The sequence below is a fragment of the Amblyraja radiata genome, chromosome 10, assembly GCF_010909765.2.
Source record: "Amblyraja radiata isolate CabotCenter1 chromosome 10, sAmbRad1.1.pri, whole genome shotgun sequence".
In the NCBI taxonomy this organism is placed as follows: Eukaryota; Metazoa; Chordata; class Chondrichthyes; order Rajiformes; family Rajidae; genus Amblyraja; species Amblyraja radiata.
Window position 1 is genome coordinate 47,211,162 of NC_045965.1, and position 12,288 is coordinate 47,223,449.

Sequence of the window (12,288 nt, forward strand, 5' to 3'; positions counted from 1 at the left end):
ACCACGGAGATTACTAAGAATATTGTTAAGCAGACATCTAGGACTCTGAAAGTTGCACATTTGATTATTGATCTTCCTTCTAAACAGTAATTATGGCTGTGGGTGGGCTAGGGCAAAAGTTGTAATTATGATACTGAACTTCAGTACATTACAGGAAACTTCTTTGTGTGGTGTTGGCACTCACAGTGCAAAGTACTGTTTGGATAACAAATACTAATAACATCAATGACTGAACAACTTGCATTAGCTTAGAAAACAATTTTAAAAAGTGAAGCATTTCCTCCAAATTATTGAGTGATACATCTGGATAGAAATCAGGATAAACACCCCAAATGTGAAGTGTTTTTTTTATTGATATAAGCAAACTGTTAATTTGCTCACAACATCCAATCCAAACATTTGGGATTCCTCTCTTTAAGTGCATTCTTGGGAGATGTGGGTGAAGCTGATTTAATTGCCCACCCCAGATTTTACTGATATGGTTTTGTGAGTTTACATCTTGAATCTCTGTAGTCAGAAGAGTAAAATGCCCCTACAGTGTCAATACTACGCGTTCCAGAATTTTGGATCAGTGATAACAATGAAGCAGCAGCTCTACCTGCATTACACATTCCCAATCTTGTCTTTTTCACTTCCGGGGATCACTAGGTTGGGTGGTGCCATGGCATATATGCATCATCCCTGCATCTGCTCGAGCATGCCTCTCGTGTTTTTGACATCTCATTTTTCTAAACTCTTAGATAAAATAAGCCCAGTCTGCTTTATTTCTCCTCAAAGGACAATCCTCACCCCCCCCCTCCCCATCCCAGTGAATAATGGCTCATTGCTGTTATCATAACCATGTTCTTCCTTCGATAGGCACACCAATGATTATGCAATATTCCAGCAGCACATCTCACTGAGTCCCTATATCACTGCAGTAAGACTCCACTCATGTACTTAAAGCTCTTACAAAATAGACTGAAGTGTCATTTTCTTTGCTACATTTGCTTACTGACTGACCGTTGATTTGTGCACAAGGCCAACCAGATATCATTCCTTACCGAGACAATTTCTGCCTTTGTCAATATCTCGGAATAATTTGAGGTCCACTTTATGTTGATGTATCTGCTTCTTTTTTTAAGCAGCCTTTCAATTAATTGACAAGGGTCAGGTAACCATAATCTACTAAACTACACATCCCCGTCTTGCAACTTTGAGTTCCATATGCAAAGTTAAAGGGCTTTCTTAAAAAATATATTTTTGGCTGTGGTCAACTTTCCCAATCATTGATTACACGTTAACTACATTGCTTTCACAAGGTTAGCATGCAAACTATTCAGCAACAAGGTTAGTTTAATATTTTATTGTCTCAGACTCTCACAAACACACAAGCACGGGCGGGCACACAATATAGCAAATAATTGCCTAGCCACCACACAGGTACACTGCAGGGAAATTGAGAACAGAATAAGAAAGCCAGAATATGATACGGCAGAAAGTCACTACATCCATCTCTTCAGATGTGTAGATTTTTGATATTTTATTTTCATCCGCAAAGGCACATTCACTTGCTCAATTTTACTGAAAATAATTTTGGGGATAATGCAAGTTTGGAATTTCTATTTTTACACTTTAAATCTCTTTCCCAGACACACATAACCTTCCATAATGAGTTTGATCAAAACGAGTCACACTTCTTTTTAAAGTAAAAGATGCAATTTGGTTTGGAACAGTACAACAGTAATATAAAGAAATGGGAGATGGAAAAGCAAGTGCTATGCCAGAAGCTGTTTTTTTTTCTATTATTGCACTGGGCAAGTATACAAGATCTTCATTGCTGGTGGCCACATTACAACAGAAGCTTTTTACATGAGCAAGATCAGTTGTTTATCCGTTCGATGGCCAGAGCAACTGAAACAGAATGAATGCTTGAATAATTTCAAGCCATATTTTGAGAAACAGTGTTCCAGATAGCAGGCTTAAAGCACAACATTTTCGAAAGCAACTTTCCAACATATTAGTCACTCACCCCTCTTCAATTGTGACATTGTCCATGATCACTGAATTGGCAATTTTAACTTTCTCTTTGATTGTGCATGAGGCCCCAATGATTGACCGCTTGATAGAGGACTTCTCTGCTACTTCAGTCAAACTGCCAATCATGCAGTCAGCTCCAACCTTTGTGGAGGAAATATATATATAATGTTAAAGTGAAAATGCAAGGCAGGGTTACCACATAATACCAGGTTCTATAAAATAATATTTAAGCATTTAGTCATAGAGCCGTACAGTAATGAAATAGACTCTTAGGCCCAACTTGCCCATGCCGACCAAGGTGCTGCATCTACACTAGTCCCACCTGCCAACGTTTAGCTCATATCTCTCTAAACCTTTCCTATCCGTGTTCCTGTCCAAATGTCTTTTAAATGTAGTTACAGTTTCTGCCTCAACTACCTCCTCAGACAGCTCATTCCATATACCCAACTCCCGCTGTGTGGAAAAAGTTGTCCCTCAGATTACATTTCTCCCCTCTCATCTTAAACGCATGTCCTCCAGTTCTTGATTCCCCTACTTTGGGAAAAAGACTCTGAACAACTACCCTATCTATTCCCCTCATGATTTTATCCACCTTTACAGGATCACCTCTCATCCAAGGAATGCAGACCTAACCTGCCCAACCTCTCCCTAGAGCTCGGGCCTTCAAGTCCTGGCGAGATCCCCATAAGTCTTTTCTGCACATTTTCCAGCTTAACAATATCTCTCCTACAGCAGGGAGACCAAATCTGAATGCAATACTCAAACTGAACGCAATACTCCAACTGTGGCTTCATCAGAGCTTGTACAGCAGCAACATAACTTCTCGACCCAAGTCATTACCTATTCCTTTTCTCCAGCGATGCTGTCTGATCCACTGAGTTACTCCAGCTTTTTGTGTCTATCTTCGGTTTAAAGCAGCACCTGCAGTTCTTTCCTGCACATCCCATCTTCGATACTCAATATCTTGACCGACAACCAATGTGCCAAAACCTTCTTGACCACCCTATCTACCTCTGACGCCACTTTCAAGTACCTACACTCCTAGATCCCTCTGCTCTACAACACTTCTCAGAGCCCTGCCAATACCAGGGCAGCCCTATGTAGGTCATGTCCTGGTATTCTTCCCAAAATGCAACACTTCACATTTATCTGCATTAACCTCCTTTAACCATTCCTCTGCCCACTTGCCCAACTGATCAAGATTTGCAGTATTTTTTTGATAACCATCTTCGCTATCAACAATACCATCCATTTTAGCGTTATCTGCAAAGTTACTAATCACGCCTTATACATTCTCAGCGAAACATTGATATAAACCACAAACAGCAATGGGCCCAACATCGATCCCCGAAGCATGCCACTAGCCACAGGCTTCCAATCTGCAAAACAACCCTCCAACATCATTCTCTGTTTCCTTCTATGAAGCCAATTTTCTATCAGTTGGCTAGCTCTCCCTGGATCCCATGCGATCTAACCTTCCAGAGAGGCCTGCCTTATCAAATGCAACTGATTACTTATCTGGCCTTGTTTGCAGCTGAAGTTTCAAAGCTTATTCACATTCTGCATATGAGCAAATAAGCCAACTCAAGCCTATTTGTAATTGACATTGAAAATTCAGGCCTGAATATGAAAGATGCCACGTAAAATTATACAAAATGTACCGAAGCCGTAGTACAGAGATAAAGCAGGGAGGAAAACTTCCCAAACGGCAATAGTTAAAGTTGGCTTAAATGCGTCTGTGCATGAGTGTGGGAGAAAGAGCAAGAGAGAGGGAGAGAAAGAGAGAGGGACAGCTTACAAGATTTATTTTCTAAACATTTGGACAATGAAGTTAACAAAATAGTTTCTGTGCTATTGCAAACATATAAATGAGTATGCGTGCCCCCTTTGTAAAACAAAATCAAAATACTAATATTAACAAAAGTAGAACTATTAGATGAATGTTGTTCTTGACAAGTAACATATGAAATATCGTAAAATAGTACTGCACAATAATATGTTTCTTTCAAGTTCTTTCAAATGTTAGAAATACTATGAAATATTTAATTAAAATAATTTAAAGGAACAAATTGATGAGTTGTCTTACAATGAAAGAGGAGGTCTACCCGTAATTATAACCTACTGTACTCCTGTGTATCCCCTGCTGCTTCACTCTGTGTGTGGGCTGATGGGTTACTTACTTTAGTCAATGTTTGTTTTGTCCAGCTGAGCAATGCTTCTGGTGTTAAAGATACACAAAGCCCACCCAGGGTTTTGAAAAGCAGCCCATCCTCTCCATTTTATGTGGGATTAATGTAACTAGAACAGGAAGTTCCTGTTATAAGACTAGCTCCAAGTATTTTCCACACTTCAACATAATCATGCAAACAAATAAAATGGGGAAAAAAGTCACTGACGAAAAATGATTAGAACGGAAATGCTTCATAGATTAGTCATAGAGTGAAGCAGCGCAGAAATAAGACATCTGGCCTACCATGTCCATATCAAGTGTCCATCCATGCTAATCCCATATACTAGCACTTGGCTATAGCTGTTTATGCCTTTGTGATTCAAATGTACGTCCTTACAATTACTAAATGAAATGTGAATTTTCTGCCCTGACCACCTCCTCAGGCAGTGCCTTCTAAATTCCAACCACCCTCTAGGCAAAAACATTCTTCCTCAGACCTCTTCTGAACCTCCTACAACTTTGCCCTCTGGTTGAAGTAATGTCTGCTCGGGCCGACCCTATCTATGTCCCTTAATCATGTGTGCTTCGGTTAGATCACCACTTAGCCTCCAAGGGTCGAACAAAAACAATTCAATCACTCCTCTTTACTGAAACTCTCCACCCCAGGTAACACCCTGTTCCCCTGGTTTGCATCCTCTCCAGTGCAACCAAATCCTTCTTCTAGTGTGATGGCCAGAACAGTGCACAGTACTCCAGCTGCGGCTCAACCAATGTCTTATAAAGTTGTACCTAACATCCCTGCTCTCCTATCATTTGCACTAGCTATTGGAAAGTAAGTATCCCATATACTTTCTTAATCAGTCTCTATCTGTTTATTGGGCTTGCACACTGAGGTCACTCTATTTCTCAATTTGCCCTCGTGCTCTGCCATTCATTGTGTACATACTAGAATTTAATCCTGGTAAGTGTGAGGTGATGCATTTTAGCTCTCTTAAAATGCATCACCTTACACTTCTCAGGATGAAATACCATTTGCCACTGCTCTCCACACGTTAACAACTTACCAACATTGTCATGTTAGAGAGGAAAACAGACAAGACACAAAGTGCTGGAGTAACTCAGAGGGTCAGACAGCCTCTCTGCGGAACATGGATAGGTGAATTTCAGGTCCCAATCCGAAACGTCACCTATCCTATTCATGTTCCCCAGAGATGCTGCATGACCCACAGTTACTCCAGCACTTTGTGTGTTGTTTTGTAAACCACCACCTGCAGTTCCATGTTTCTACAAAACAAAATAAGAATTGTTTTAGAAAATCTTCAATACTCTATCCTTAATTTCCTGCTTTTGCATTACCAATAAATGAATAGAATGAATTCTTGCTATTTGGACATAAATTTTGGCAGAAACTATCTTCATGATTTTCCATTCATGAATTTTAATTGTTGGAAAATAATGGAAAGCATCAATTCACATTTTTGAGGTCCTTAGCTGAATGACTCTTTGTGCGTTTGCTTTGCTTTTTCAGATTAGATAATAATTGTGTTAAAACACAAAGAATTATGCTTCTAGCAACCTAGAGATAGTCTTTTTTTCTGTCTACAATATCATGAATCAAACAGAGGCAAGTATAGGCTTGCTACAGTCAGAGCCCTGGTAATCAATGGATTTTGAATAAATTGGGTAGAATAGAGCGGTCTGTGTTTAGTTAAAAGTCTCAAGATTTTCTGCCACATGCATTAGGCTTCTCACTACTCACCATATACGTATCAGTAATTTGTGCCCAAGGGTGGATTAGTGATTCTTCTTGGGATAAAGTAGATAAGAACTTAGGAGCCTGGAAGATAAAAAAAAACACAAGAGCAGACTATTCACCACAGTGTCTGGAAGGGAATAAAATAAATGAAGTGCATACATCATGTTTTCAGAGAATGATATTGAAATATTCACCCCTCCCCTCTCCCCCCACAAATGATATAGACACTAAACTCTATACAATAACAAACTGAAAAAAGACAATTTCAATAAAGAGTGACTAAATAGACCGTGGGTTGTAATGCCAGTGCAGAAAATAGATAGCCATGATACCAAAGGTAATTATTTTATCATGAATTGAATACCGTTTTTCATATTGGCTCCTCATATTGCCTCATTTGAGTATTTGCAGCCCATTTTGTTTTTAAATTGCAGATTTGCAGTTGCAGTTTTTTGTATTTGGCTGAGACCAAACAGAAACCCTCTGCTTTTTTGAAAGGGAGCAACATATTTTTAATATCCATGAAATGTAGATTATAAATCAAGATAACATACAGAAGGTCCAGTAGTCATTGTGGGCAAATGTAATCATCATGTTGATTGGACAATGCAAATTGTAATGGTAGCCATGGGGATGAGTTCACATAGTACATTTAGGATGGTTTCTGAGAGCAAAGTATTTAAGTGGTAACCAGGTAGCCATCTTTGTTAGATCTGGTATTGTGCAATAAGACAGGACTAATAATAATCTCATTGTGTTGAATCCCCAGGAAAGAATGGCCATGGAATGTTAAAACCTTTAATTCAACCTTTAATGGTCCTTTATTGTCACGTGTACCAAGGTACAGTGAAATTTGATTTATCATAGTCACAAAAAAAAGCACCAACATACATAACTACATAAAGATTAAACATAGACTTAAACAGCCACCATAGTGGCTCAATTCATTTAGAGTGTAAGAGAAAAAAAAAATGGAAAAACACAGCAGGGCAGACGGCATCTGTGAAAAGAGAAACAGGGTTAATGTTTCAGGTTGAAAGTCGTCAACTTGAATTATTAACTCTGTTTATATTTCCGGAGATGCTGCCTGACCTATTGAATGTTTCCAGGATTTTCCATAATTATTTCAGATTTCCAGCATCTGTAGCTCTTTGATTTTCTCCGAGGATCTGAAACTAGTGCCCTAAACCTGAACAAAAAGGCAATAACAATGAGATGAGGCAAATGTAGTCTGGCCAAATAGATTAAAGGGTATGTCAGCAATGGCAGTCATTTAAAGAAATATTTCATGAATCTCAGAAATGGTGGATTCCAGTGAGAAAAGGAGGCGTTATGAGTAGGATGCACCATGGTGGGGATAACTATCTTATGGATAGTATCAAATATAGGGAAAATACATAGTATTTTGTGAAGATGAGAGGTAGGCCAGAGGAATGAACTTTCCAAATGGTCACTAATCCAATCGCTCAGAACCTTTCCCAACAACTTTGCTACTAATGATCTCTATAAACGGAGTCAGTTGCTGGGGTTCAAGGAGCTCTAATCATCTATCTTCTGCAAACTATGTATTTATACACTTATGTAACTTTGTTTGGCAGTATCAAGGGGTAAATTAGTGGATATGTGGTTTAAAACATAAAATTGATGAACTTTGTTTGCTAATATGGTAAATCTTCAAAGTAAATCTAGTTTGCTCATTGCTCAGATTGTCAAATTCTTGTCCAAACTCAAAGTTTAGGCTAATTTTTTGGCATTCCCGAAAAACCATCAGCAAAAAAGTATTAATTTTAAAAAAAAATCTTAATCTAAATGAATTTTCAACAAATCCATTCTTATCCTCATGATGACAACCCATTAAAAAAAAATATATGGACTCCTGTCTGCAGTTTGCAACATAAGAAACATAGGGAAAAGCAGAAACTTTGTTAAGCAAGGCACACTTCTTACCTGTCGGTTGGCTTCAATATATGAAGGTAGAGTGTTTACACGGTAACACATGTCCTTTTCCATAATATGTACGTAACAGCGAAGTTTGGTTCCATGATATGGTTCACTCATATCTCCATGATGATCGTTCCAAAATGATTTTTCTCTGGCTAAATTCAGAAGATCATCCTCTTTGACATAACTGAATATATCTTCTATAAACAAAAAATAAATAAATCTGTGAGCGCACTAGGTACCAAGCAGAGTTACTGCAGTTAAGTAAACTGAGCATCAGATAGCATGCACAGTACAAAACGTCAAAACAGGCTCATATAAACATAAAATGCTGGAAAATCTCTGCAAGTCAGACATTATCTGTGGAAAGAGAACCATTTCACACCAGGGACTCTTCATCATAATTGAGAAAGATAAAAACATATTACGTTCACATGTTATAAGAGTGGAATTAGGCCATTCAGCCCCACTCCACCATTAAATTATGGCTGATCTCTGCCTCCTAATCCCACTTTCCTGCCTTCTCCCCATAACCCTTCACACCTGTTCTAATCAAGAATTTGTTTCTGCCTTAAAAATATCCATTGGCTTGGCGGCCACGGTCCTCTGTGGCAATGAATTCCACAGGTTAACTACCCTCTGACTAAAGTAGTTCCTGCTCACCTTTTTATAAGAGCACCCTTTTTTTTGAGGCTTTGACCTCTGGTTCTAGACTCTCCCACCAGTCGACAAATCCTTTCCACATCCACTCTATCTATGCCTTTCATTATTCTGTAAGTTTCTATGAGGTTTCCCCTCAACCTTCGAAACTCCAATGAGTACAGGCCTGGTGCTGTCAAATGCTCATCATATGGTAACACACTAATTCCAAGAATCATTCTTGTAAACCTCCTCTGGACCCTCTCCAGAGCCAGCATATCCTTTCTCAGATATGGGGCCCAAATTTGCACACAGTACACCAAATGTGGCCTGACCAATGCCTTGCAGAGCCTCAGCATTACATCTTAGTTTTTGTATTAGTACAGGCGACAGATAAGATGAGGAAGGGTTGTGGTTGCATCAAAGGGAACGCTTCTGAAAGAATGAAATTACAGTATGTAGTTATTAAGATCACGACACAGCTTTTACTAGATTAGCAATACATAACATAGAGAAAAGAGTTTAGCTGCTTCTTAATGGCCATATTATTTCACTCAGAGGAATCCCCTTTATATCCCGATCTTTAAAAAAATCCCAATAACACTCGATTTTCCAATACAGCCCTTCTGTTGTTTTCTGACCTGAAAACAAATAACTACCCTTTGTATTTTTAAACAATTAGTCTTAAAATGACTCGTTTCCCCAACCAGATGTGTGGGTTCCAAGATTATTTATGGCATCTACAGACTTTTCCCTGGTAGAAGAAAGTGTTCTCTCAGGGGCGAGTGGTATGTTTGGGATGTTGTGTGCTCCTTTCACAGTTTATACTTTACCTACCTAGAGGCATAGTCATACAGCATAGAAATATGCCCTTCCGCCCAATTTGTCCATGCCAACTTTAAGTAACCCTTGCTTTCCCTCTCTCTCCATCCCTCTCCCTACCCAGTTCTCTGACCAGTCTTATTGGCTCGGACTACATTTTATGTTTGCTTTGTTGTTACCTTCTCCCAGCTAACAATTATATATTCTACATTTTCCTTGATCTACATTCCCTTTGTCCTGTTTTCACACCTTACACTTCCTTATCGAAGTATCTCACTCTCCCCTGACATCAGTCTGAAGGGTCTCGACATGAAACGTCACCCATTCTTTCTCTCCAGAGATGCCGCCTGTTACTCCAGCATTTTGTGCCTTCCTGAATGCTGCTTCTCTATTTTGAACAGCCTGGGGTTAGAAATTTCCATGAATATATGATATTATATATATTCAAGGAAGCTTTAATAATATGCTTAATTCGCCATTAGTGTTTAGTTTGTATTTGTGTTTGTTATTTAAAAAGAGCATTATTTTTGAACCACTCATGAAATCGAAGGATTTTCTCACAATGCATTCACATGATCATTAAAATGAATAAAACCTTAGTGTTATTATTTATCTTAATTGTGATGAACAAAAGCTAAAATAAATGATAAAACTTGTTTCTATTTCACATTTTGATGGATGCAAGGAATGCAGTCCTGTACTGTTACAGAGAATCACTTACACAACCTACCTAAAGGTTTGGGGGCTTGCTTCTGACCTTCACTTATATCATCATTAGAAAGTTGAGCCGATTTGGGAGAAGTGAACTGCTTTCGAACTAGATAAGGAATCAATTCGCCTCGGATTGACGTGAAAGATCTTGGAAGAGAAAACATTTGTATTACAAATAAATTAAAAAATCTCTGAGGAGAGTTAGTGTGTTTTCTCATGCTGAGAATTACTTGCAAGGAATTAAAATGTAGGCTGCTCCATGTAGAAGCCCTGGCGAGAACATGGCTTCTTTGGGCAGCCCCATATAAAGCAAAAGGGTAATGGAAGAGGCAGTCCAAGCCATTCTCCTTTCTGGCAGCGGTATTCTGTCTGAAATTAAGTCACTAGTATTCTCTTAGCAGTTACTAAATGGTTTAGGTTGGGTTTATTATTGTCACATGTACTGGTGCACAGTGAAAAACGTTGTTTTGCATGCCATCAATAAAATCAGATAATACCATAAATAAATACAATCAAGCTAAACTCAAGGTAGAGCAAAGAGGAAGATACAGAGTGCAGAATATAGTTCTCAGCATTGTAGCGCACCAGTTCCAAAGAATAAGTCCAATGTCCGCAATGCGGTAGAGGTGAATTGAACAGTATCCTAGCTTATGGAAGGACAGTTCAGAAGCTTGATAACAGAGAAGAAGAAGCACACTTTAAAGCTTCTGTATCTTCTGCCTGACAGGAGCGTGGAGAAGGAGGAATGACCAGGATAGGACGTCTTTGATAATGTTGGCTGCTTTTCTGAGGCAGCGTGGTGTAGATGGAGTCAATGGTGGGGTGTCTGCTCTGTATGATAGACTGGGCCACATCCACAACTCTACAATTTCTTGCAGTCTTGAGCAGAGTTGTTCCCAAACCAAATAGTGATGCAACCCACCAATGTGCTTTCTATGGGTATCTGTACAAGCTTATAGGAGCCATTGGACACTTGCTAAATTACCTAAGTCTCCTAAGGAAATCGAGGCATTGGCTGTCATTTCAATGCGGTTGGTTCACAACAGATCGTTGTAGTATTGATGCCAAGCAACTTGAAGCTCTCAACCAATTCCACTTTGGCACCATTGGTGCTGATTGGGCCCTATACTCCACCACGCTTCTTGAAGTCGATAACTAGCTCCTTTGTCTTGCTGAATAGAGGAGTGGTTATTGTCCTAATACCATGTTACTAAGTTCTATCTCCTTCCTGCTCTCCGTCTCATCATTATTTGTGATTCATCCCACCACAGTGGCATCATTTATAAATTTATAGATGGAGTCAGGGCCAAATTTGGCCGCACAGTTGTGGGTATATAGGGAGTATAACACTGTACATATACATACTACAGTATATAATGTTACCAAGAACACAATTTTGTGGAGGAGGTGTTGTCACTTATCCTCACTGATTGTGGTGTGTGGGTCAGAAAGTCGAGGATCCAGTGGCAGAGGGGGGTGCTAATTCCTAGGTCCAGGAGTTTGGAGAGGAGTTTGGATGGGATTATGGTGCAGAAGGTAGATTTATAGTGTATAAATAGGAGTCTTTGTTTTCTAGGTGTTCCAGATCATTTTAGGGCCAGGGAAATGGTGTGATGAGATGAACATAACCCTGTCCACACCAATGGAGTTGATAAGATTAAGAGTTCCTTGCCATCCATTGATTATAAGACTCCTTGCCATCCATTGATAAGATTAAGAGTTCCTTGCCATCCATATTAACATAACTTCATCCCCTAACACTGTTGCGGTGATCAGAAAGTGCATCATCGTATTTATTCTGAGTAGTCTGAGAAGATTCAGAATGTCATCAGGGATTCAATTGAACTTCTACAGATCTGCTATAGAAAGTATTCTGACGGGATGCACCTCAGCCTGGAATTGCAACAGCTCTGCTCTTGACCGCCCCGCAGAGTGGTGAACACAGCCCAATCCATCGCAGGCTGGTCATTTTTTATCCTGTCCATCTTCATGGTACATTGCATGAGGAACGTTGAAAATATCTTCAAGGAAGGCTGCCACCTTGGATATACCTTTTTCTTTCTTCCACCTCCTGGAAAATTTAGAAGCTTGAAAGCCAGCACGCCTAGACTCAAGAACAGTTCTTCCACACCAATATCACACTCCTAAACCAATCACCTCTTTCACACCCCCTTCCCAGAAGCATAAAAGCTGAGTCTCACGTTGCGAGTTGACACAAGAGGTACCCCGA

The 12,288-nt window shown here is 39.4% G+C and overlaps 1 protein-coding gene across 2 annotated transcripts in view; it reads right to left on the reverse strand.

Annotated features, from left to right (window-relative positions):
- eif2b3 (eukaryotic translation initiation factor 2B subunit gamma) overlaps positions 1 to 12,288 on the reverse strand; it is a 91,174-nt gene that overhangs the window by 26,212 nt on the left and 52,674 nt on the right. Inside the window, exons 7-10 of one of the 2 annotated variants that reach the window (XM_033028739.1) lie at positions 10,078 to 10,205; positions 7,893 to 8,086; positions 5,949 to 6,026; positions 2,012 to 2,160 (exon numbers count right to left, since the gene is read on the reverse strand). In XM_033028739.1, coding sequence (XP_032884630.1) covers positions 2,012 to 2,160; positions 5,949 to 6,026; positions 7,893 to 8,086; positions 10,078 to 10,205 — 549 coding nt within the window. The remainder of the gene's footprint in view (positions 1 to 2,011; positions 2,161 to 5,948; positions 6,027 to 7,892; positions 8,087 to 10,077; positions 10,206 to 12,288) is intronic. The other variant, XM_033028740.1, reaches the window with a different exon arrangement.